The sequence below is a fragment of the Cloeon dipterum genome, chromosome 3 (assembly GCF_949628265.1).
Source record: "Cloeon dipterum chromosome 3, ieCloDipt1.1, whole genome shotgun sequence".
In the NCBI taxonomy this organism is placed as follows: domain Eukaryota; kingdom Metazoa; phylum Arthropoda; class Insecta; order Ephemeroptera; family Baetidae; genus Cloeon; species Cloeon dipterum.
In genome coordinates, this window is record NC_088788.1 from 12,204,418 (window position 1) to 12,229,896 (window position 25,479).

At 43.4% G+C, this 25,479-nt stretch overlaps 3 protein-coding genes across 8 annotated transcripts; 2 read left to right on the forward strand and 1 right to left on the reverse strand.

Moving 5' to 3' along the window:
* The first annotated feature begins 626 nt into the window (after window positions 1–626).
* LanA (laminin subunit alpha) lies at window positions 627–19,043 on the forward strand. Its single transcript, XM_065481832.1, has 49 exons — window positions 627–925; window positions 1,958–2,104; window positions 3,896–4,023; window positions 4,079–4,187; window positions 4,245–4,418; window positions 4,838–5,051; window positions 5,106–5,315; window positions 5,535–5,926; window positions 6,000–6,306; window positions 6,449–6,738; window positions 6,792–6,960; window positions 7,029–7,677; window positions 8,261–8,363; window positions 8,470–8,647; window positions 8,704–8,834; window positions 8,892–9,216; window positions 9,292–9,449; window positions 9,504–9,660; window positions 9,716–9,952; window positions 10,006–10,168; window positions 10,223–10,343; window positions 10,405–10,569; window positions 10,625–10,856; window positions 10,913–11,150; window positions 11,285–11,519; window positions 11,579–11,697; window positions 11,998–12,296; window positions 12,349–12,479; window positions 12,532–12,682; window positions 12,770–12,996; window positions 13,047–13,214; window positions 13,269–13,717; window positions 13,775–13,914; window positions 13,979–14,268; window positions 14,327–14,732; window positions 14,786–14,939; window positions 14,999–15,313; window positions 15,368–15,649; window positions 15,705–15,915; window positions 15,973–16,080; window positions 16,145–16,366; window positions 16,420–16,703; window positions 16,973–17,274; window positions 17,335–17,493; window positions 17,548–17,714; window positions 17,864–18,109; window positions 18,165–18,318; window positions 18,371–18,601; window positions 18,705–19,043. The coding sequence occupies exons 1-49, from the start codon at window positions 719–721 to the stop codon at window positions 18,962–18,964; spliced, it is 10,914 nt and encodes a 3,637-aa protein (XP_065337904.1). The 5' UTR covers window positions 627–718; the 3' UTR covers window positions 18,965–19,043.
* elgi (E3 ubiquitin-protein ligase NRDP1 elgi) lies at window positions 19,033–23,609 on the reverse strand. 6 transcript variants are annotated; one of them, XM_065481844.1, is made up of 6 exons: window positions 23,411–23,609; window positions 23,171–23,324; window positions 22,900–23,042; window positions 21,513–21,957; window positions 20,500–20,758; window positions 19,033–19,863 (listed from the first exon to the last, which is right to left on the reverse strand). In XM_065481844.1, exons 2-6 carry the CDS (start codon window positions 23,258–23,260, stop codon window positions 19,820–19,822), a joined length of 981 nt encoding a protein of 326 aa, XP_065337916.1. In that variant the 5' UTR covers window positions 23,261–23,324; window positions 23,411–23,609; the 3' UTR covers window positions 19,033–19,819. The 6 variants fall into 6 exon arrangements, with proteins under 6 accessions (XP_065337916.1, XP_065337918.1, XP_065337917.1 ...); XM_065481846.1 differs by having other exon boundaries at window positions 23,171–23,354; XM_065481845.1 differs by having other exon boundaries at window positions 23,171–23,359.
* Window positions 23,610–23,862: 253 nt separating this feature from the next.
* LOC135941340 (E3 SUMO-protein ligase NSE2-like) lies at window positions 23,863–24,915 on the forward strand. The gene is made up of 5 exons (XM_065486746.1): window positions 23,863–23,959; window positions 24,206–24,354; window positions 24,411–24,516; window positions 24,573–24,765; window positions 24,819–24,915. Exons 1-5 carry the CDS (start codon window positions 23,863–23,865, stop codon window positions 24,913–24,915), a joined length of 642 nt encoding a protein of 213 aa, XP_065342818.1.
* Window positions 24,916–25,479: the final 564 nt, after the last annotated feature.

A 25,479-nucleotide genomic window follows, 5' to 3' on the forward strand; every position in this document is an offset into this window, starting at 1 on the left:
GAGCTAATAAAAATTACCATATATATAATTAATAACAAAAGGAATACATAATAATTTATTTATTCTCGCGTGGTCAATAGTCAATACATTTAATATAATTTACTGACAATTACATATAAGTTAAAAGAAAATTTTGCAAGAAATAGCAAACAGATCTTTTAAAAATTGCAAAACACGAAAAGATTATGAATATCCACATGGCCGCACAAAGAGCAGGAGTCACTTTGGTAGTAAAATTATAATTCTATTAACTAATTTTGCATTGTTCTTCTTTAAATTTGGAACTTTAAATATTCTTAATCGATAGATATACATTTTAAAGAACGCTTTTTACCATAATGAATTAAGAAATCGACCTTTCCTAGCAAGAACCACCATGCTAAATCCAGTTCGGCATTTTTTCTCCATAAGCAAGCAAGCCTTCGTAAAAATATTTTAAAAATGAAAGTAAAAAATATTAAAAACGCCATGGAAAAAATTCTCAACCGCTGACAGAATTGTCTACGTCAACACTTTGCGCCTCTGCACAAAAAAGTTTTTGGTACATTGACACCCCTCTCCAGTCCCCTCCGCTTAGCGCACTTTCGGAGAGCTCATCTCCGCTTTTCCCTTGTCCATGTACACCAACGCCAGATCCTCCGCTGCCGGCGAGGAGAGAGGAAAGAGAAAAATCGCCTGAGAGAAGGCAGAGACTGAACTGTTGCGTGCGCCCCAAAAAATGCACGTTTGGCTAGCGGTGGCCTGTTTGGCCGCCTGCGGCCCATGGGCGGCCGGCGAACTGCTGACGCCGCCGTACTTCAATTTGGCCGAGGGTCGCCGCATCACGGCCTCGGCAACCTGCGGTGACGGCACATCCAGCCCTGAACTCTACTGCAAACTGGTCGGCGCCACCACTGAAGAGAATGAGAATATCATTAACGGACAGGTCAGTTACACAATTTCCACTCCGCATTTAAACATTTAAAAATTATATAAATAGCAGACAAAAAAATAAAATATTTACTGTGGTAATATAACAAGAAAATAATATTAATGACGATAAGACAGAGCTCCTGGAAAATATTTAGAAAACACAAGTATAAAAAGAGTGTGCCTAAATTTATATGCGAACAAGGGCTGGAGGTTCTCTCATCCTATTCACACAAAATTTATGTGCGAAAAGTTAGAAACACATTGGCCAAGTAATGAAGTTTGTACAATATATGACTAGGCAACAGCAGTGGCTGAAACCAAGTTTGGCGTGTATAAAATCCATCATTTTTTAACAAGTGCGTTTCTTCTATTTCTAACTAAAATTTTCAACCGATAAAAGCATTCACAAATTCAAAATAAAGTTTTAAAATTTGTTTGTTAAAAATGTAAATTTGTTGTGTAAAAATATTCTGCAGGTTAAACTAATTTTGTAATATTTCTAAATTTATGCTTATTATTACTGCCTATTATTTCAGAAATATCAGGTAAATAGGAAATTGTACGCTGAGTCAATTTAAAAAAAAAAATTCATGAATGGAGTATGATGACAAATTGTTTCTAAGTTTAGCCTCCATATTTGCAGAGTGGCAAAGTTCGATGTTGATCCAATGATAAGTAAGGTTTGCACCGTGAACTTTTGGGCGGGGTTGCTCTCATTTTAAACAACGCGGTCACACAGATAAAATTTCTCCAATGTGCACGCTTATGTTTGTTTAATATGCCTAATTTAAGGAAAAACTCTAGTTAGATTTTTCAAATAATTTCCTGACACAGAAAATTGAAAAATTATATCAAATCTTTCCTATTTTTGTTTTTTATATATATATTTTTAACTTAACGTGATACAATTTTCTGTAATCTAGATATTTTATGTAAATTAACTTGGGAGATTTATTAAAATTTCCTCTAGAAGCATCAGATTTTTAAACGGAAAACTTCATTGTAATAGCATTAAAGAATACAAATTTTATTAATTGAATTTCAGGCATGCGATTACTGCGACCAAACGAAGCCCAACAAGTGGCACCCTGCGGAAAACGCTATCGACGGCACAACCCGCTGGTGGCAAAGTCCTCCGTTGTCCAGAGGCTCCAAGTACAACGAGGTCACCCTGACCATCGATTTGGGACAGGTCAGAATATTAATTATGTGTTATATAGGCTCGGAGTTAGATAGTTATGTTGCATTTTTCTCTGGTCAAAAAGTATAATCTGGTATATCTTCCAAACAAAAAAATTAACACTGAAGAATTCGTTGTGATAAATTTTTCTTTTTTTTGCGAAACAGCGTCCTGTTACATTTATTATGCGCGTTTGCATTTCAGACAAACACTATTGCTTGTGTGCCGCATTTTCATGGGCCCGAATTTATCATTCACTTAAGCACAGCAGCTGCGAGTTGTTGAGCATTGCGTCATCGCTTCTGCTCTGGCAGTAATTATAATTGAGACACTTGCCGAATAGCGGAGCGGGAAAAACGGAGCCGCCTTGATCTCTCTAACCCTCATTATTTTAGCCGTCGACGCTTCGTCATAACAACTTTTGGAAAAGGCTTTATTTCAAAGCATCTTTATTGCAGCATCAACGCCTAACATTAGCTCAGAAGTAGTAACAATAAAATGCAATATGTGACTACACAAAACATTAGCAAAAAATTGAATCCTCACTACAACTCATTTAATGAATCGAATTTATTTAGGATAAATTTCTTTTTGATCTGCTTGAAAACTCAATATTGTACAGAAGCATCTTTAAGGTTTTGTTCATTTTGTCGGATATTCTTTTCTCTGGCTTGATCTCTCTTCTGTTTCCTGTGGTTGTTGCTGCCATTGCAAGTGTCAGATATAATATATTGGAGAGCAAAAAGCCACAGATTCCCTCTATGTGTGCTCGGCTCATTCGCCAGAGCTGGTCCAGATGTAGCCGCCCGGCGCGTTTCTCATCTGGCCAGCACATGTTACCGCTCTGCCTGTGAGAACTGCGCTTTTTTGGTCCTCGAACACCAAGCGTTCTTTCCAAAGCAAATTATATAACTTTAAGGCAGTAAATTTTTTTAAGCGACACCGTGCAACAATAGGCTCTTTGGAAACATTTTGCTTTTAACAAAATATGAGCCTGAAGTGATTTTATACCCCAGCAGATCGAAAAACACATTGAGTTCAGCAGCAGCAGGCACTTATCTCTAAATTCGGGTTATCGTGCACGTCCGCTGCCGGAAGCTGGTCCCAATGTGTTTGGTGCAGATAAAGCGTCTTCTCTGTTCTTAGTGGGAAGAAAATGAATGTAGGCGCGTGATTTCCTCCATTAATTTTCGCTCCATTTTATCAAAGCGCCGCATTCATCCTGCCCTTCAGACTGATTCTACTCTATTTTTTGTCTTATATAATCCAGACTAATTTACTAATTTTTTAACCTCTTTTACGAGTTAAAGTCTAGCAAATAAGCAATAAAAATTAAATAGTGCTCTCGAGCACGCCGTTTCCCTGCGGGTATGGTAAGGGAAGGTGAAGATTTGGCACATTTTTCCTTCTTGTTACATCTTAATTTTGTTAGCAAAAATAAGTAGCAGGAATTACAGTCAACTAGAACAGTTAATAACAGATGCGGTGTTTTAATTTAAAGGGTGTTTTAATTTAAAACAAAAATTATAAAATATAAACACAAGAAAAATAAACTGGAAAAGCATGAATGCAAAAATTAATCTTCAAATAGATATTTTTCTTGGCTAGATTGAAATTTATCCTCAGCAAGTCAAATTCTTATATATTAAATTTGGATTTTATTTAGTATTAAGAACCATACCAGCTGCGGCAAAAAGGGAGCTGGTAGTTTTCAAAGCAACGACCACCCAGCGTTTTAGGCTTTCGTCAGCAGATCTCATCTTTTTTATCTGCTGTTGTTTTAAAAGACTTGAACGATTGCAGGAATTCCACGTCGCTTATGTATTCATCCGCATGGGAAACTCTCCGCGGCCCGGCGTCTGGGCCCTGGAGAGGTCTGTGGACAACGGTTTGACCTACAAGCCCTGGCAATACTTCGCTGACACTCCAAGGTTATTTCGATTTCACTTGCGTTTTTCTTTAAATTTTAATGGGAACTTCCAACAGTGACTGCGAGAGTTACTTCGGCGTTGAAAGTCTACAGCCAATCACGCGCGATGACTCCGTCAACTGCGACACGCAGTTCTCCAAAGTTGTCCCGCTGGAGGGTGGCGAGGTCTGATCACAAATTTTGTAACTCTTAATTTTTTTTTACATTTTTTTTATAATACAGATGTTTGCGTTTGTCGTGAAAAATCGACCTTCCGCCAACGACTTCTTCAACTCCACCGTCCTGCAGGAGTGGAGTAGGGCCACCAACATCCGCATGCGTCTGCTCAGAACCAAAACGCTGCTTGGTCACCTCATGTCCGTTGTCCAACGTCAGGACCCCACCGTAACTAGAAGAGTAAGTCCCATCTGTACGAAAGCTACATTTTTTAATATAGATTTAAAAGTTTAAGTTTTTCCCGGGGATCATATATTTAATTTAAAAAAATGCATCTGAATGAAAATCAAAATAATCGCACTTGAAAGAAAATTCATAATTTTTCAGTTTTATTTTATTTTTCCCATTTTTAAAATTTCTCAAAGTGGTTTGCGATTTGCTCGAAGAAACCCTTTCTTAGTAACTGCAAGCATTTTAAGTTTATTTTGTTGAAAACAAAACAAATTGATAATGTTCTAATCATCATAAAGGTTTTAAATCAAGCTCTAATAGATCTGTGCAAATTGAACGCACTTTCTGATTTAATTTTCTATAAATATAATAAATACTTAAATCCAATTGAAAATTAACGTGGCGTTCTCCTTCCATTTTCTTTTTAGTATTACTACTCAATCAAAGATATCAGCATTGGCGGTCGATGCGTTTGTAACGGCCACGCGGACACGTGCGACATCACTGACCCCAACGACCCCTACAAGCTACGTTGTCGGTGCCAGCACAACACGTGCGGCGCCCAGTGCGAGCAGTGCTGTCCTGGCTTCGTGCAAAAGGCGTGGCGCCAGTCCAAGTCGAACCAGATCTTCCAATGCGAACGTAAATGCTCATTAACGAAATTTTCTAAACTTCTAACAAATAATTAATTTTCAGCTTGCAACTGCTTCGGACATAGCGATGAGTGCGAGTACGATCCCGAGGTGGACAAGAATATGGAGTCGCTCGACATCCACGGCCGCTATGAGGGTGGTGGTGTGTGTCAGAATTGCCGTGACAACACCGAGGGCAACAACTGTGAACGCTGTAAAAGTCGGTTCTACAGGCCCTTCTCCGTCTTCCTCAATGACACCAACGTCTGTCAACGTAAGTAAATGCCAGATGCAAATTTACTAACTCGAAGAGAACCTTGATTTTATTTTCAAATAACATACTCGCTGTCTGACAATTTAAAACAATTGAATCCAGCGTTTGAAATTTTAGGGAAATTTATTTGCTTTTGAAGTTAAATAACATCTTTCTCTAGAATTTTTTGCTTTTAAAAATCAATTCTTTTAAGCTAGAATATTTTAATTTTTTTCGTAGCTTGTCAATGCGATTATCACTATGCGACTGGTAACTGCGCGGAGGGCTCGGGTCAGTGTGAGTGCCGACCCGAATTCCAAGAACCCAACTGCGACCGCTGCAGCTTTGGCCACTTCGGCTACCCAGACTGCCGGCCGTGCGAGTGCCACATCAACGGCACCCGCAACGGCCAGTGCGAGGCGACGCAAGGCGCGGACGGCGTGCAATGCCCGTGCAAGAGGGGCTACACTGGCAGCTTCTGCAACCAGTGCTCCGAGGGCTACTACAACTTCCCCGAGTGCGTCGATTGCGGCTGCAATTCGGTCGGAGCCACGTCCAGCGTCTGCGATCTGTCCTCAGGACAGTGCGTCTGCAAGAACAATTTTGGAGGACGCACTTGTGAAGTTTGTCAGGTAAAATTAGCGGAAACTCTTTTTTTATTTTTAATCCTCGAATAAATTTGTGAATTCTATTTTTCCTCTACAGGACGGTTACTATCAATACCCTGACTGTTTGTATTGCGACTGCGACAACAAGGGCACAGAGCCCGGCATTTGTAACAAAGAGGACGGCCAGTGCCTGTGCAAGGAAGGCTACGGTGGTGCCAGGTGCGACCAGTGCGTACCTGGCTACTACGGATACCCTGAATGCAGACCGTGCGGCTGCAGCGGCAACGGCAGCAACTCTGACGTGTGCGATGTCGTGAGCGGCCGGTGCCGCTGCAAGGGCAACTTTGCCGGCCGCACCTGCGACCAGTGCAGCCCTGGATACTTCAAGTACCCTGAGTGCTTCGGTAGGAACCGCGTGCAGAAACCTTATATATTGTTTAACGTAGTTTAAAACTTGATGTTGTACTGCATTTCCATTTCTGCATTCATCAAATTAATTTTTTTTAATTTCAAGGCCTTCTGTCATCAATTAAATTCTTTTCGTAGCCTGTAACTGCGACGGAAGTGGCTCCATTGGCATTTCCTGCGACAATGACGGCACATGCCAGTGCCACAAGAACTTTGACGGCCTGCAGTGCGAGCGGTGCAAGGAAGGCTTCTACAACTTCCCTATTTGCGAAGAATGCAATTGCGACCCAGCTGGCGTCAGCGAGGCTTTCCAGGGCTGCGGCTCAGTGCCCGCTGGAGAGCTGTGCGAATGCAAGAGTCGCGTTCAGGGCAGGATCTGCAACGAGTGTAAGCCGCTTTTCTGGAATCTGCAGACCTACAACTCGGAGGTAACGAAATTTTACTGGATAATTAAGTTCCAAGTTGATTTTCCTGGTCAAAGGGTTGCGAAGAGTGCTCTTGCAACGAGGCTGGCACTGTTGGCGGCATCCGGGTTTGCGACACCAAGAGTGGCCAGTGCATGTGCAAGCCGTCGGTCACGTCCAGGAAGTGCGAGGAGTGCGTCGATGGCACTTATGACTTGATGGAGAGCAATCTCTTTGGATGCACTGGTGAGAAATCAAAAATTAAAAAAACTATGTTTTGTGGAAACGCATTAAATTGAATATTTATATTCTAGATTGCGGCTGCGACATTGGCGGCTCAGTGAACAGCGTTTGTAACAAGGTGACGGGACAATGTCTGTGCCAGCCTCGAGTGTCAGGCCGCACGTGCGACGAGCCCCTGCAGCTGCACTTCTTCCCCACCCTTTACCAAATGCAGCACGAGGCTGAGGACGGCCGCACCCCGGCCGGCACCTCGGTGCGCTTCGCCTACGACAAGAACGATTTCCAGGACTTCTCGTGGAAGGGCTACGCCGTCTTCTCGCAATTGCAGAACGAAATCGTGCACGAGGTGAACATCCAGAAGCCGTCGCTGTACCGCATGGTGCTGCGCTACGTCAACCGCAACCCTGACGCCGTCGTCGGCTACATCACGATCAAGCCAGACAACCCGGGCAGCACGGACGTGGAGCAGTCCTTCAAGGTGCTGTTCAAACCGACCGACGAACCCGACCTGGTTACCGTGGCCGACCCAGTGCGCGGCATTCCGTTCCATTTAGTCATGAACCCTGGACACTGGCACGTGCACACCAAGATCGACAAGCCAAACGTGTTCCTTGACTACTTTGTCCTCCTGCCGTCTGCTTTTTACGAGGCTAACATCCTCGTCAGCAGCGCCAACAAGCCGTGCTTGCTCGAAAACCAAGCGCTCTGCACTCATTACAAGTAAGATTTTAATCATATTTCAAATGAAATGCCAAATGAGAGTTTTTTGTAATGCTGATAAGTTTCCTGTTTTCAAGTAGTAGAATTTTATTTAAAAGAAAAGAGCTGGGACTTATATAACCAATCATTTTAGTCAGGTTGATGAGTCAATCCATTTGGTTCTCTTGTTATAATTGTTGATTTTATTCAGTAATTTATTGATAAATGCATCAACCTAAAAATTACCAAGCATTATTTGCAAGGAAGGTAAATAACCTTGATTTATGCCCTGCCCAGGAGGTCAACGCCGGAGTAGACTAAGGACTAAGTAAGACTAATACAGAAAAAATTATGACAATCCCTCATATTAAAGTCTCTCGATCACGTCCGCGCCTTACAGCGGGGTTGAAACTGTGCCGCTAATCAGCTATTCAGTGCAGGTTGCATATCGTTCCGCTATTTCACTCGTGATTTTTAAGCCAGCCAATTAAATCATGGTTGCACCTCCAACCCATTTTTTAGTTCAGGTTTCTATAAGGCTAATAAATATTTTTAAACCTTTCAAAAAGCTTCTAAATTTAAAATATGCAATAATTTACAACAGATATCCGAGCTGCAATCGCTTTGATGTAGTGCGTGGAGAAGGAGGCTTCATTGACAACAACGGAATCAGAGAGCAATTCAGAGAGTACTTCACTGATGATAAGGTGAGGGGAAATATTTGTATATATAAATTTTTCAAATGGTTCTGACCAGCCGTTCTACTGGCGTAATTAAAAATAAAAACAATCAAATTTCAAACCTATTTTATAGCGACTGGACCAGCTCGGTCTAACTGGTGACTTCCCTCTGATCAACCCTGACCAAGACGAGGTGCGGCTTGACATGCGTGTCACCAAACCAGGACCGTACGTCATACTCATCAACTACTTCTCTCCCAACGAAAATTCAGAGCCATCCACTCTAGAAGTTGAAACCAGATCGCAAACGGGTACGAGAAATATTTCGCAACAAAATCTGCATGATTAATTTTGCGAAATAAATCAGGGCAAAACAAGGGGAACGTAGTCTTGTACCAGTGCAGCTACACCACCATCTGCCGGCAAGCCGTCACCGACGACGACGGTAAAGTTGCGATTTTCAACTTTGATTCGAACGCCATCAGCATCGTGCTAAAGGTGAGAAATGTCCTGAATCCACCCTTTACGAATCAATAACTGAATCTATAATTTCAGGGTGGAAACAACGAAACCAATGTTGCTCTGGACAGTGTGGTGGCTATCCCGTTGGACAGGTGGCACATGGACTACATCATGCCGAGGGCAGCGTGCGTGCGCAAGGACGGCGAGTGCCTGCAAGCCACCTTCCCGCTGCCGCCGTCGTCGAAGCGAGTCGAGTTTGAACAAGACCCTGAGCGCATCGCCAAAGAGCTGCCGTCAGGAATCGTCGACCCTGACGCAACTCTGGTCTACCTGGATAAAATCATTGACATCGCTGGACAGGTGCCCCAGGAGGGCAAATACGTGTTCATTGTTCACTTCTATCAGCCTGATTTCCCAGGTGAAAAAAATTGTTTAGTGTTTAAGATGCAAAAATTCAAAAGATTGCAAATTTATTTTTGATGAATTATTTCAGAGTTTGAAGTGAATGGATTGGTGCACAATGGCCAAATGTACGAGGCAAAATTAATGGTGCCTCACTGCCCATCCAACTCAGGCTGCAGAGGAGTAATTAAGCAGATTGACGGTAGCCATGAATTCTCTCTGACCCAAAATTTCCACCTTACGTTGAGGGTAATTCCTGCCATGCAAAAATCCTACTTTACTAAATTTAAAGTTATTTTCTAGGAATTGCCCAACAAAGGCATGTGGCTGGATTACGTGATCGTCGTCCCCGCAGAACACTACCGTCCAAACTTGTTGCACGAAGTTCCACTCGATCGGACGGGCGTTTTCATTTCCCAATGTGGCAAAAACAACTTTTACATCGATGCAAACACCACAGGTAAAGCATAAAAATATTTATTTCTTTGAAAAGTATCAAAATATTTTGCTTGCAGGTTTCTGTCGTGAAGCCGTCTTCTCGCTGACCGCGGAGTTCAATAACGGAGCCCTTCCTTGCAATTGCGACTTTTCCGGCTCAACGAGCTTCGAGTGTGACAGTTTTGGCGGCCAGTGCCCCTGCCGGGAAAACGTCATCGGACGCCGGTGTGAAGCTTGCAAAACAGGCTACTACGGCTTCCCCGAGTGCAAGCCCTGCGACTGCCCCTCCACTGCCCTTTGCGATGTCAACACAGGTATGCGTGAAAAAATGTAAAGTTAGTTGAACTTTAATTTGGTGGATTTGCAGGCGCTTGCATCTGTCCTCATAACGTGGTTGGCGATAAATGCAACCAGTGCGAAGCATACACCTACGGTTTCGACCCTATTATTGGTTGCGAGGAGTGCAACTGCAACAGGCTCGGTGTGAACCGATTCAACCTCCAGTGCGATCTTGAAACCGGCTCTTGCGAGTAAAATCCTTAATGATAATTTTAACACATTCGATTAACATATATGAATTTCAGCTGCAAAGAAAACGTGGTGGGCAGAACTTGCGACCACTGCGAGGCAGGCCATTGGTACTTCCCTGACTGTGCTACATGCAACTGTGACCTCAGGGGCACCACACCAGAAATTTGTGACCAGGTAAGATGATAATTGTAGATTCCTAATTTTTTATTTTTGCTGACTATAATTTCTGTTATAGACCACTGCGATGTGCCACTGCAAAGAAAACGTCCAAAGCGCCTCTTGCGACTACTGCATTGATGGCACATTCAACCTGAAAGCATCGAACCCTGCAGGCTGCAGCAAGTGCTTCTGTTTTGGCAAGGCTTCTCGCTGCATGTCTTCTAGCCTTTTCTATTCACCAGTGAGTCCAAAAAATTTTATCCTTTATGTATTAAATTTAATATTCTAAATTCCAGGAAATGCTTATGGATGGTTGGACGATCGCGACCGTGTTGCCAGACGCCGAGGTGGAGCCGATTGAAGTGTCACTGAGCTACACTCAATACCACGTGCTGGCAGACTTGTCCCCAGAACACGTCCTAAATAAAATCGCCTATTTCGTCGCGCCCGAGGACTACCTCGGCAGAAAGTTGCACTCGTACGGCGGCCAGCTGAAATTCATCATCATGTACAACAGCGGAATTTTCGGTAAATATTAAAAATAATCTTATTTTCTTCGCATTAATTGACTGTAAAATTATCAGGAGCCGCAGTCCACGCGGCTGACGTGATATTGCGCGGCGCCGGCATCGAGCTGATGCACTTCAGCATAGAGCAACCGGCCGCGGCGCAATTCTGGACGCACAGCGTGCAACTGCTGGAGGAGAACTTCCAGCTGCAGAGTGGTGCTCCGGCAACCAGGGAGCAGCTCATGCAGGTGCTCCACTCGTTCACCGGACTTTACATCAGGGCAACTTACTGGGAATCCACTATCACCGTCAGGTGAGCATAATACATTTTTGGCATGAAAATTGCAACCTTTTTTTAAATGGGAAACCATGAAAAATTGAACGATTTTGTTTAAAAAAAAATATCCAGTTCATTCTTTCTAATCCTGAGTAAATCTTACCGCACAGACTGGATAATGTGACGATGGAAGTGGGAATGCCTCCAGAGCAGGCGATCACCCACGAGCACAGCGCGTTGGACGTCGAGGAGTGCGCATGTCCACCCAACTACCAGGGTCTATCTTGCGAAGACTGCGCGCCAGGCTACTTCCGGGCACAGACCGGACCTTACGGTGGCTTCTGCACACCTTGCCAATGTAACGGACACGCTGATACCTGCGACCCGATCACCGGCGTCTGCATCGTGCGTTTCATTGGATTAAAATTTTCTTTTGAAATTTGCAATAATTTAATCTCAAACAGAACTGCAAACACCACACCACTGGTGACCATTGCGAGATGTGCGAAGTGGGCTACCACGGTGACGCCACCAGGGGAGACTGTCTCATTTGCGCCTGCCCTCTGCCTTACACCTCTAACAAGTAAAATATATATTAAATAGATATTATTTTAACGAAGAATTCCATGGAGCACATGAATAGGATTTTTCTGGTGTTATTTTTAAAGTTATTTCAGTTTAATTGCAACTGCAAATAGCTTTAATGATTTTTAAGGATAGTTTTTTAGTTGTTTTGTCTATGATATTTTAGAGATACTAATTATCACGAAGAATTCAAATTCCTGACATTTTCCTTTTGAAGTAACCGAACGTAATATCTTAATTTTAATTTTCCTCGATCAATTGTCATCTTGATGCAGTTTTATAAATTATTCTTTTCCAGTTTTGCTACCGGCTGCAATGTCTCGTTGGACGGACAGTGGATTTCGTGCCAGTGCAGGCCAGGCTACGCAGGTGCCAGGTGTGAAGCATGTGCGTCTGGCTTCTACGGACGGCCTGAGGTCGAAGGTGATTACTGCCGACCTTGCGAGTGCTCTGGCAATATCAACGCTGAAGACCCTGGTTCTTGCGACTCGATCACTGGAAAGTGCATCAGCTGCCTGAACAATGCCGCCGGTGACGCCTGTGCTATTTGCAGACCTGGCTTTTTCGGCGACGCCGTGGAACTCAAAGATTGCCAAGGTATAATTTTAATCAAAATTATAAAATTTAACTTTTTAAATTAAAATTTAAGTGTGCGATTGTGAGGAGAGTGGCACGGAACACTGTGACAGCTACACAGGTCGTTGCGAGTGTTTGCCAAATGTCGAGGGTGAAAGGTGCGACCGCTGCGCATACGACCACTGGAATTTCGATTCGAGAGAAGTAAAAAACGTTTCCCTCTCCCTTGCGTTTTAATTCTAAACGCTGAATATAGGGCTGCACATCATGCGACTGCGGAGTGGCGTCGCTCGCCAGTCAGTGCGATGATAAAACTGGACAGTGTCAGTGCAAACCGGGCGTTGCGGGCCAGAAATGTGACAGGTGTGCTCCAGGCTTTTGGGATTACACCCCTGAAGGATGCAGCAGTAAGTTAACGAGACATTTTTTCAGCTCGATTGTTTATTATTTCAAGATTTTACTTTTTGCACAAATAAACATTTTTTTGTTCACAGCTTGTGGTTGTAACACCAATTTCTCCCGCGGAGTTGGCTGCAATCCTAAGACCGGCCAGTGCGAGTGCCTGAGTGGCGTGGAGGGTGAGAAGTGCGACCACTGCCCACACCGCTGGGTGCTCATTCCCGACCAGGGATGCTTTGGATGTGACTCGTGCATCGACGACCTCCTCGACGTCACTGACGAACTGCAGCGTGCTATTGATCCCATCATGGATGAATTTGATGTAATACCCCATTTTATTCCTCTATTTTAAAATAATTATTTTTTAAACAGACTGTTGCTCTGGGATATTTCACCACGCAAAGGCTGATCTATATCAACGAGTTTGTTGATGAACTGCAGCCAAAAGTGATCACTTTGAACCCAGATAAGGTGGATTTAACTCCTCTACAGACCAGTGTTGAGGCACTCGAGCAAGATCACCGCTCAGTTAACCGAAGGGTATACGCAATATTACAATCCAGAAGGGAGAAATTAATTATTTTAAAATATTAGAGCCAATACGCACTGACCAACTCGGAAAAACTGAACGGGCACAAGTTGTACGCCGATGCTCTGGAGGTTGATGATCTGATTGGTCAGGCGGTCAGCCACTCTCACATCGTAGTGATGGAGGTTGACGATCTGGCATACAGCCTTGACGGTGGCGCCAGTCCCCAGGCGGCACTCCAAGCCCTGCAGGAGGCGGAGGCCATCCTCGAAGAAATCAAGGCGAAAAACTTGAGCGCCAGCCGGAGCGAGGCGAAAGACGTGTTAGCTAAAGTGCACGACCTGGAAGATGCGATGCAAGAATTTGAGCTGCCGATCACCAACCAGACGGCTGCTCTGAACGACCTGAGCGAAAAAGTGGCCGAGTTCGTCGAAAAGCTTGAGGATTTGAAGCAACACTCCGAGGAGACGTTCAAAAAGGCTGACGACCAGGCTGTTTTGAATTTGGCTGGAAAGTAAGGAGTTAGTCGCGTTGGAGTCGAGTTGTTTCTATTAAAAGCACCAAATTTCAGGAGTGAACGCCTGGCTCAAAAGGTGGAAAGAGCGGTGAACTCCACTGGTGCTGCTAAAACTGCCCTCAAAAACGCAGAAGACTTGAATAAGGAGACAGAGGAACTCTTAAATGAGGCTAAAGATAATTTCAACAAATTGTGTAGGCGTTTTGAGTTAGATTACAAAAATCAAATTTTTATATTTTTTAACTTTTTCAATCGCAGCTGAGACCAATAAGAATGTGGAAATGTCGATGCTTCGTTTGGACACCCACTTCAATAGCACGGCAGAAGGTCTAGATGATCTGCTCGCTCCCATTGAAGACGCGCAAAATCACGCAGCTGAAATTTCAAGCAGGGCGCAGGAACTGGACGAGATGCTAGCTGACACCAGAGATGTGTCTAAAAATGCGGTTGACGCAGCCAAAGCTTACGAAAATATTGTCGAGGCAATTGAGAGCAGCCAGAGTATTGTGGACGAAGCTAAAATAATCGCAGATGACGCTAAGGAAAAGGTATATATACTTTTTTCAAATGAATAAAATTAATGATTTACTTCAATTCCAATTTTAGTCTGCAGGAAGTGCAGAAAAGGCAATGGAGCGAAAGGCGCAGTCTGAGGAACTCTTGGACCGAGCTAAGCGTGCCCAGGAGAGAGTTGACCTGGAGCTGGCACCAAGCTTGGACCAGGCTTCCGCAGCCGTCGGCGACGTGGAGCGCATCAACAGGGAAGCCGCCCGCATCGACGAGAGAATTGTTCAAATGCTGGAGTCCCTGCCAACCAGCGACGCCTCGAAGTTGGCTGAGGAGACTCGAAAGGTCATCGAGAGGAGCGAGTCCGCCGACCGCTCCGCGCAGCAGGCGCTCAGCAGCATTGAGGATATGGTGACCCGTCTACCTGAATACCTCGAGGACGCTAAGCTAATACCGAAGAACATGGATGACACTTCCAAGAAGTTCGAGGGATCCACAGCACATAGTAAATAATGCTGTAAAAATTCCGCTTGGTATTATTAAATTCGATTTTTCTAGTCGACCGTGTGAACAAAGTGCTGCCCAACATCACCAATCTCATTGATTCCGTCAAGGTGGGACAGGAGAATTTGAATCGCAGGGGCGAGGACGTTGGCCTGAAAATTGCCGAGCTGAAGAAACAAGTGATGCAAGCCAGAGATCTCGCCAACAGGTTTTTATCTAATTTAAAATCAATGTCTGTATATAAATTTTGAATTTTTTCTCTCTCAGGATCAAGGTTGGAGTACAGTTCTATCCAAACACTACCTTGCAGTTGAAGAATCCTGAAGGCTTGCCTTTGCTCGCTACGTCCACCAAAATTTCAACTTACTTGAAGACCAGTAAGACAAACGGTTTCGTGCTCTATCTTGGAAACGCTGTTGGCACCAAGAATCTGGTCAAGAGGGCAATCACAGATGATTTCCTCGCGTTGGAAATCGAAAATGGATATCCAGTTTTGACGATCGACTTGGGCTCTGGTCCACAGAGGATTGTGAGCGACAAAAATATCGCTGATGATACTTGGTATCAAATCATCATAGACAGGTAATTGAATTGTTTTCATTTCTGGACCAGAATAATTACAATGGTGTGCAATAGAACTGGCAAAAATGCGAAACTGACAGTACGAGAGGAAGACATCGACGGCACAGAAAAATTGTACCAGAAAGAAGAGGCATTGACAGGCACCTACTCGATTCTTAACCTAGACCAAACATATTCCAAGCTCTTCGTTGGAGGTTATCCTTCCTCCTTTGAGATCCAGGGAGCGGTGAAGTACTCGTCCTTTGAAGGACAAATGGAAGAGCTCGTCATCGGGGAAACGCCAATTAGTTTGTGGAACTTTGCAGACGCGGTGAACAACCTTCCAGCGATCGAGAGGCAAATTAAAAATCCTCAATAAAATAAATCAACCCATTACCATCTCTTTTCACAGAAACAAACTCGTGAATTTGGTGACAAGTACCGGTCTGCGCTTCGATAGCGAGGGCTACGCGGAGGTTGACGCCCAAGAATACGTCCGGCCAGAGCAGACAGCTGTCAGTTTCAAATTCAAGACTTACGCTGAGGAAGGCCTCGTTTTCCTGCTGGGTGAAGATACCTCGTATCTTGCAGTTCAGCTTCGCCACGGAAGAGTTGTCACGCAGGTATGCTGCGTCCCTTCGCGCCTAATTGGTCGAATAAAAATATTCATCGCATTTCAGTTGAACCTTGGAGACGGTCCTAAAGAGGTGGAATCTAAGGTGAAGTACAACGACGGCAGATGGCACACCGTGGAGATTGCGCGAGACAGGAAACTCGGAAACGTCAAGGTATCATATTGCGACATTTGAGTGAGGTCTAATTATCTAACCTTTTATAATTATTTGCTTCCAGATCAACCAGAAAACAGAAGGGGTCTTGAACACTCCAGACGCTGCCAAGGAGAGTCTCATTTCTGAAAAGATGTACTTCGGTGGCTACCCTGGCGACCACTCCTACCCTGAGCTAACCAACATCGACTTTGATGGCTGCATCGATGAAGTCGTTTTTGACGGCGAACTTGTAGATTTGACCCAAACAAAATCTTTCGGCGTGTCACCAGGCTGTCCATCAAAGGTTAAATATTTAGAATTACCTATAAAAACATTTTAATTTAATCCATTTAACAGGTTGCTTCCATCGTCTCATTCAACGAGCGCCAACCAGGTTACGTGCGCTGGCTCAACGCATCCTCCGAGAATTTCCTGCAGCTGACCCTGAAACTACGCTCGAGCGCTCGCAGCGGTCTGATTTTCCTGGCCAGCAGCAGGGACCAATTGGCCTTCTTCTCCCTGTCCATGGTGGACGGTAAACTGGTGCTCAGGAGTCAGGGCAACGAGCTCAGCTCTGACGCCCTGTACAACGACGGAGAATGGCACGTGCTCACTGCCACGCACAGTGCCAGCGAGCTGAGGTTTGTTCCGCGGATATTTAATACAAGATGAATTTTAAGCTTTCCATGATTCCCAACGTGACAGAATAATATATGCATTGAAGAAATGAGAGCCTTATCGCCAAAAAGCATGAATAGGCAACGTGCGTAACAGTAATGCATGCCAGATTGCCTACTTCAATTGCTGCAGGCGTTTTTATGCTCATTTCTGCTCCGAGAAATTTCCACCAAATCGATACAAATTCTAGAACTGTGCATGAAGACAATTTTACTATAAAATTAAACTTTAGGCTGGACATTGACGATTACGACACGTTCACGTCGGTCCAGCCGCCGTCTCCGCTGTACCTCAAATGGGGCAACATGTTCTTCGCTGGCCTGCCAAGGGACTACAATCCAAATTCAGGCACGGTTGCAGCTTCGAACGCGTTCGTCGGCTGCCTCGGCGATGCCACCGTCAATGGCGTCTTCATCAACTTCGCCAATTCGACGGACAGGCCAGGCGCCGTGCTCGGAAAGTGCTCTGGCACTGCTCCTGCCGTCGCCGGCCCATCTGCGCCCGAAGAGAAGGAGGAAGAGGAAGGAGCAATCGGTAAGTATTAGCTATACTGAGTGAGCCATGTCCTTACCAAGTATACGCTAATACTTTTAGACAAAGTGCGGCCGACACCTCCACCCGCGACCATATCGCCAGAGCCTGAGACGACCACGTTGCCACCCACGACGACCGTCGCACCAGCCCCTGAGCAGTGCATGCTGCCGCGGCGGCCGGCTGTCGACCGTGACGTCGCCGAGGACAGCCTCAGATTCGGTGAGTTCAAGAAAATAATTTTAAGGAAAGCGTGGATAATAATTATTTAAATAGGCCAAGTGGCGAATGGTCGCCTCGAGTACAATTCCCTGCCAGGCCAGCTCAAGAAGAAGTTTGATTTCACCGTCGAATTCAAAACTTTCGTTGGCGATGGCGTCATCTTCTACGTTGGTGACGAGAACCATATTGATCACATAGCGCTGTACATGAAGGACGGAAAGGTATAATCGCATAAAAACCTTTCGGAACAGTTTCAAAATTGAATTCAATTTGCTAAATTTGCAATTTAAATTAAAATGACCGAGTATTTCCTCCACAAAGTGAAAAATTCATCTTTTCAGTTTCAAATAACCTTAAAACGAATTTCCAGGTATACTACAGCTTCAACACCGGCTCTGGCACCCTGATCATCCAGTCGACCGGGTCGTACAGAGACGGCGTTTGGCACACGGCCACCTTCAGCCGCAAAGCCTCCACAGGCAAGTTGATCATTGACAACGCGGACAAGGTGGAGGGCACGTCGAAGGGCACCACAAACTCGATCAACGTCGTGCCACCATACTACGTGGGAGGCGTGGGCAGCAAGAATATCGACGCGCAGAAGAACAATTTGGGAGTAAGAACCTCACAGGGTGGTGGAATTGAACTGAGCAATCAATTAATTGAATCAGGGTGTGACCAGAACGTTTGAGGGATGCTTGCGCAACTTCAAAATGGGCAACGACAAGCTGGTCGACCTTTCCTTCTCGGCTGGAACGTCACCATGCTCTGAAAAGGTCGAGGAAGGCGTTTTCTTTTCAGCCGACGGAGGCTACATCAAGACTCGTAAGAGCATAGAATTTATAAATGAGACGAGAAATTAAATCTTTCAAATTAGCTGGGCCATTCAAAGTCGGCATCGAGATTCAAATCAAACTGGAAATCCGGCCACGCAGCAACAACGGCATTCTGATGTCTGTGCACGGCAAGGGTGACTTCTTTGTGCTGCAGTTGATCGACGGAGCCGTCAAAGCCAGCGTCAACAACGGCAAGAAGACGTCGTTCAGCACCACATACACTCCGCCAACGCCGTATCACTTATGCGACGGAAAGTGGCACACCATCCAAGGTAATTTCCACATAGGCAGAAAGTTGACTGCATTATGCAAATAAGACTGAATGAATTTCAAACCCAAAATTTTCATTTTGATTAATTTCTCCATCTTTTTCAGTGATCAAAGCAAGAAAGTTGGTGACACTGACTGTGGACAACTATTCCGCCGATGTGGGAGTAGGAGTTGGAAGCATGACCGACACAATCTTCCCGCTGTTCATGGGCAGCCACAGACACTCTGTGATGCGCGGATTTGAGACCTCAGACAAGCAGTACGTTGGCTGCATGAGGAACCTCATCATCAACGAGAAATTGGAGAAATTGAGCAACTTCGAGGCTCACGGAAACGTCACAAGGAGTTCATGTCCGACCAACTGAACACCAAACCCCTTCATGCAGCTGAAATCGTACAATTATGGAAAAAAATTGAAAGAAAATGAACGATATGAAATTGCAATTTTCCGTATTTATTAATTTCAGCTGTATAAACAAGTACATCCTTTAAAAATTCGCTCCTCGAATTAAAAAATGCAACTAAAATATCTGGTCTAAGCACAGTTTGAAGCACTTACTCCCTCAATTAAAGAAAACTATAATTAGCCGATGCGCCCAGCTGTGGTCACGAGAATAAATTATTTGACTCAAATGTGGAATGCAAACAAAAGCAGCGACTGTTGCGAGACGAGATCTGACGCAGTCTGGGGGCACCTGCCGAACTAAACAATTAAAAAAATAATTTGTGTGTATCTAAATGCCGGCACGGTTTTCAATTGATCGGAGAGATTTGTGCTTTTCAAAATTCACTGCTCGCCGCATTCGTAGAAAAAGTATTCGTTCCGGTCTCCAATCAATCATTCCACTTTCGCCCTTGAGACCAATTTAATCACTTCAAAAGTAGCAATCTACGAATTAATTGATTGATAGTTGACCTTACACGGTAGTCATGCGTTGTTTTTATCAAAATATCAAGAGAATCTATCAAAGCATGATGAGACAAAAGGAAGACACAAATTTTAACACTTAACACTTCACGTCAATTTAAATTCTAATTTTGATTGCAAACTAGACTTCGCTCAAATTAGGTATTTCGCATTCTTATCTGTATGTCGATGACGATGGTGATGTTACAGTAGACGGGTGTTTTCATCTTAGTGCCGGGTTTGCTCGCTTCTTCTAGCCTAGGGGCAAGGGAGGGCCAAAGGACGCTCCCTGCGGAACCAAGATTGCTTTTTATCAGTCAGTCACATCCTCCAACAGACCACGTCCAAAGTTAGAACCTGAAATTGCATAAAAAATTAGTCACGATTAGTTTTGGTGTGCTTTCATCCTAACATTAAATTAATATTATAAGAATTTTGTTGGTTAGAGTAGAACAAGTAGATCATACAAACATAATTAGTTTGAATTTATTAGAAAAAATGGTTTTATGAGGCCATATTTTAAACATATTAATGGACGTATTCAAATAATTATGAATTATTTAGCGTTTTTTTAATGATTTTACATTTCACAATCAGTTGAATTACATAATTTTGTTTGCGATAAAATATTTAAATAATTACAGTTTTTAGTCAACGAGAAAAATTTACAATTAAAATACATTTAACTTTAGCCTTAAAATTTAAATTACAATTAGATTTAATTTGGCAACCGTTAGGCTCCAGTTAAAATATCGATTCACTAAGGAATGGTCAACAAAAAACATTTCATTAATATAAACAAATTTTTGAAACCATTGCAGCGGTTAAAAATAGTTTAATTGCGTTTCTTAAGACAACATAAAAAAGAGTTAATGCATGTTATCGTCTGAAACATTTGTAGCAATAAATAACCAAAAACTAACACTTCTACATGCTTGCGTATAAATGACACCAAAGTCTCCCTCAAGTAAGAGAATTTGATAATTTTCTCACCATTGGCGAATATCATCACAAGTCCAGGAATAATCATGAGATCTTCGCTCATGTGGAAGTTGTCGCACTGCAACGCCACCACCGCCTGCTTCCCAGGGATTCGCTTGCAAACGTAATTTTCGTAGTGGCGTCTGTTCAGCTGGCGCGTTTCCAGTGAGTTGAGACCGCGCGGCCAGTTGCACTCGTGCGAATGCTCCATCAGCTCCTCCATCAAGTGCGCCGGACACCCTGACTCTGTAAGCGACGACCGAACCGAAGCCTGAAAATTATTATTTGATAGCCACACAATTAGTCCAAGGATGACAATACCAGGATTCTGGGTAAAAACTATATAAAATTGTGTTTGTTTATTTAAGTCTTTTGTGATAATATGACCTACAGGCAGCAGTCTAATATTTTCGATTTAGGAATTTAACAATGGGTCATTTTTGTCAAATTTAAGGGCAATAAGAAACTCACGAATATTTTTGTTTTTGATTTTTTTCTAAGCATATAAAAATTTGTGATAGTTGGTAAAAAATATGAAAAATGAAATTCCTGCCTGACTATACTCTTAGAACAAGTCAAAGTCATACGCAAAAGACACTAAAAATATTTAAAATATCAACGTAAAAATTTTCTGCAAGAAATTGGTAAGAAAATAGAAAAGGGACTATATTATTCAAAAATCTTGTGGGATATCTCACAGCTTGTTTACTTATTTAGGTTTTAATTGCTTTCGGGGCGATTTATTGAACGATATGATGCTTGAGGGAGGAATAGGAGCCTATCTCATTTATATTTGACTAGCCATGGACCTAATTTTAATATAAATATTTGAATTTGAGTTAAGATTATTGTCCTATCGTCTAAAATCAATTGACACCCTGACTGTAATTCCGTTTCTGGATTCTGAAAATCCATCTGCTGAATGAATTTGGAATTTTCCATTCAGTTAGTCTAAAACAATTTGCATTTGTATATATATAAAAAAGATGAATAAAAATAACAGTTAGCAAAAATGGGGTTGGTACCTGCAGCTCTGGGTCCGGCGTGGAGATGATGCCTCCCCAGCGCAGAATGCGCGCTCTGGTGAGCGAGTTGGACCACCGGACGACGTCATCGCGCTCCATCTGCTCGCAGACAGCCTTCATGGCCGGGTTGCAGCTACGCATGGCCCGCATGAAGTCCTTGAGTAGCTGCAGTTCGCGCTTCTGCTCGTTGATCTGGAACTTCTGCTCGGCAATGGCCTGCTGGAACTCGCCGATCTTCTGCGCCTGCGAGTGGATTAGCGAGCGCAGCTCCTTGACGCAGTTGTGGTCTTTGATCTCGTCCTTCGGGATGACCAGCCCACAGCCCTGCTTGCACGACACGGGGCGCGTCGGGTTGTGCTCGCACTCGGATAGATGCGCCGCCAACGCGTCCAGCTTCACCTCCACGGTGCACCCATACCGATTGTTGTCGCAAGTAATCGTCAATCTAGACAGAATAAATTTATTGTTATGAATACATAATACTATAAAGAAATTGAAACTTGCATGAAATTAATCAGTTATCTCAATTAAAAGATACTCGCACTATACTAAGGGATCCTACTCAATGCAACGCAGACCATTCGAGAAATCATCAAAAACAAACGCTAAGCGAATCCTCAAAAACACTTAAGCGAGTGCCAAAATGCTTCAGAAGAAATCGCAGAACATTCATTGTTGCCAAACACCCATGACTAGGACAGCCGTTTCGGGTATTAAACCCTCATCAGCTAGCCTTTGATGCAGCGAGTCACTCACCTCACGGAGAGCGAACATCTGTCGCGTAAATGTCCAACACTAACTCAACCAGGTTTTTAAGCTGGCAGGCAGCTTGCATCGGACAAAAACGCGTGGCGTTTAATTCTAACAATTTCTCAAATAGTATAAATCGTTGCAGGAGTTACAACACGGAATTTAAAGAAAAATACGCGACCTAATACAAAAGAGAGCATCGATCTCTCCAATGCAAAGGATTGCTCAATACAAAACAAAAAATTCCAGGAATTTCTTGTTCAGAAGGGAATGAGCACATCCCTTAGTATAGTGCGAGTATCTGAGATAAACTGACAAGGGAAATGATAATTATTGTGAGATATTACCGATTTTATGTTGATTATTAGCTTAATCAGTTATATTTGGTTTTGTTTTATAATTTCCATAAAAAATGGATAAGGAAATTTAGTGTTAAGCGTTCCAAGTCTATTCTATACTTTTAAAAAATCTTCGTTTCAGCTACGGGAATCGGAAATCGGAATAGTTGTTTGAATACTGAAATTTTACACAAAGAAACCAAATTTGGGACGAGGCTGGCACATCAAAATTGATTGTGAGAGGTAATGCAAGTTGACGATAATATCCGTAAAATATTTTCATGAAAGCGGAATCCGACCTGCAGAGCAGGTTCCTCAGGATCCGGGGCACGGGCTTGAGGTCGCTGACAGAGATTTGCATACGATCAACCGGGCAGGAAGGCTGGCGATTGATCCACTCTTTGATGCATCGACTGCAAAAGGTGTGCTCGCACTTTGGCACCTGCAATTAAACGAACGGGTTGAAAACCTGTTTCCCAGCGAGACACACGCACTGCCTCCTTTAGAGCACACGACTGGCTCACGCGAGGCTGCGGCAGTGAGAGCGAAATAATAATTTTAAGGGTTTACCTGAAGGGGCTCTTCCAGCACCCCCGAGCAAATGGGACAGATGAGTTCTTCGTCGACATCTCCGCGGAACCTGACGACGTCGTAGCCCATACTGCCTGCGAACGCCACACACTACATTCAGGGTGCGTTTCTCTCTGTTGATATTCACGGCAACCTTCAGGGTCACCACAACAGTCACAAGACACTGCTCTGATTAGCAAAAAGCGGATTCGAGCGAGATTTTTTAATTTTTGTACTCACGAGCGCAGGTTTGGCGCTCAGATCATGAGTCGCTGAGGCGGTCCGTGGACTCGGGCGACCTCGGAAGGCGTTCAACTGGACGACAGCGAAAGGTTCCCGACTCGTCTGAAGAGGCTAAATACAATGGCGGATCGAGGTGTCTGTCTGCCTTCGCCTGCTTGCCTTGCCTTGGTGCCTGCCCTGCCTGTCAGGTGCGGTGATTTCCGCTGGCGCCTTCAGACGGCGCGCCGATCGCGATCGCAAACAGCAGGCAGCAAATAAACACAGACGACAGACTATGAGAGGCAAACTAAATTTTGAAACTTTGTGAGCGGAACCAAAGACTGAAGACGAAAGGACGGCTGGTGGTGCTGCTGCTTGAGCTTTTCGCGCCTTATTTAGGAAGTTGACCCTTTTGTGGCATTAATTATTTACTCTTGGACTTGAGACATCATTGTTTTCTGTCAGAAAGCATGGAAACTTTACAAGATGTGGTCGACGAATCCCTCCAAAAGTTCCTTTCCCATTTGTCCAGAGTCACAAACAAGCTGGAACTTAGCGGACTCACAGGTTGGTTGTTGGTTTAATAAATGAAATAAAAATATCAAACAACGAAATTTTTTGTGACTGGTAGATGTATGTATGTACATATGCATATACATATACATAAATGTAATAATTGTTTACATACAAAATAATGGCTTTTTGTTACAAATAATTCACTAGCGATTTCCGCGTTTTCACGAAAATAAATATAGCACAAAAATATTAAAGTTATATATCTCTCTAAATTTTCTTTGCACTCTATATTTTTAGATGAAGAGAAAGAAGCATTTCTAGAAAAGTGCCAATCAGTGATTGGTGATAGCTGCGTTATGGAAATAAGACATAAACGTCACAAACAATTGCTGAAAAGGACTGAAACTTTGTATGCTGATCCAGAAAACACAAAGACTCCCCATGAGGTTAGTGATGAAATAGCCAATATATAATTTTCAAAATGAATCTTAAATTTTTCCAGATTTTTGAGGAGCTGAAGAAAGAAGATGATGCTGAAGAGATTGATTATGAAAGCCATGATCTTTACCAAAACATCAAAGAAATTGTCAAGGACACCAGGACTAAGAGTAAATTTACATTTTTATGAAATCAAAAACAGCAAAAAATAATTAATAATTTTCAGTTGGTTTGGGCAACAAAGATCAGCCTTCCTCGCAGAACGAGGAGGATGGCCTGTTGATGTCTGACGTTCACATCAGCACGACTTGTCCCATTAGCAAGCAAATTATGACTGACCCTTACAAGTCTCAGAAGTGCGGGCACACTTTTGACAAGAAGTCCATTGACTCTCTCTTGAACCTCAGACCTTTTATCAGGTATTACTGGCCGCCACATAGTCAAACAAACCGAACTATCGCTTTGATTCCAGGTGTCCGATTGGAGGTTGTGGACATCACGTGAGCAAGGCTGATTTGGTGGTCGACTATCAGATGCGTCGCCACATTGAGAGCACCGCCGATATGTGAGTTTGGCTATCAATTTGTAACAATGCATTTAAGTACAAAGTGTCTTAAATGAGACACATAATATGCAAAACGGTTGTTTATCTTAAGATCGATCTGATTGCGAGGACTAATTACATTTTATTAAACCGATTTAGCATTATACAAAATTTTGGAATTATTTGTACAGAAAATCCAAACCTTTTTGAAGAATAATTATACTAAAATATTCGCTTTTCGCTTAGCACCTAGCAAATTGGATTTAAGGTGCAGGGAATCCAGGGAAATTTTTATTGGAGGGGAAAGCTTCATTTAATTGAAAATTACCGAAAAAGCCTGTGTTCAATGCGACGACGGTGGCCCAAGCGCCTGCATCAATTTCCTGGTAAGGTTCAGGGAGGCGCACTGGCTGAATGTTAGCATTAAAGGTGAGGGGGTTAGTGAGCTGTGAAATTAATGAGCTACAGTAATAGGTGCATTTATCTAGCATTGAGGTTGAACAAACCCTGAGGAGGGCGATATCGTGTATATAGTGTTCAAAACCATAATACAGTTGGTGCACGATTATTTTGGCAACAGGAGCTCTTA

What these genes read in the sequence shown, in the direction of transcription:
- LanA (XM_065481832.1), top strand. Translation starts at nt 719, where the DNA reads ATGCACGTTTGGCTAGCGGTGGCCTGTTTGGCCGCCTGCGGCCCATGG. An exon ending in GAATCCACTATCACCGTCAG is followed by an intron (nt 11,151 to 11,284) that starts GTGAGCATAATA and finishes CTTACCGCACAG; the next exon opens with ACTGGATAATGTGACGATGG. An exon ending in CGAGGACAGCCTCAGATTCG is followed by an intron (nt 17,494 to 17,547) that starts GTGAGTTCAAGA and finishes TTATTTAAATAG; the next exon opens with GCCAAGTGGCGAATGGTCGC.
- elgi (XM_065481844.1), bottom strand. Translation starts at nt 23,260, where the DNA reads ATGGGCTACGACGTCGTCAGGTTCCGCGGAGATGTCGACGAAGAACTC. An exon ending in CTGAGGAACCTGCTCTGCAG is followed by an intron (nt 21,958 to 22,899) that starts GTCGGATTCCGC and finishes TATTCTGTCTAG; the next exon opens with ATTGACGATTACTTGCGACA. An exon ending in CGCCGGACCCAGAGCTGCAG is followed by an intron (nt 20,759 to 21,512) that starts GTACCAACCCCA and finishes AATAATTTTCAG; the next exon opens with GCTTCGGTTCGGTCGTCGCT.
- LOC135941340 (XM_065486746.1), top strand. Translation starts at nt 23,863, where the DNA reads ATGGAAACTTTACAAGATGTGGTCGACGAATCCCTCCAAAAGTTCCTT. An exon ending in GGAACTTAGCGGACTCACAG is followed by an intron (nt 23,960 to 24,205) that starts GTTGGTTGTTGG and finishes CTATATTTTTAG; the next exon opens with ATGAAGAGAAAGAAGCATTT. An exon ending in AACCTCAGACCTTTTATCAG is followed by an intron (nt 24,766 to 24,818) that starts GTATTACTGGCC and finishes CTTTGATTCCAG; the next exon opens with GTGTCCGATTGGAGGTTGTG.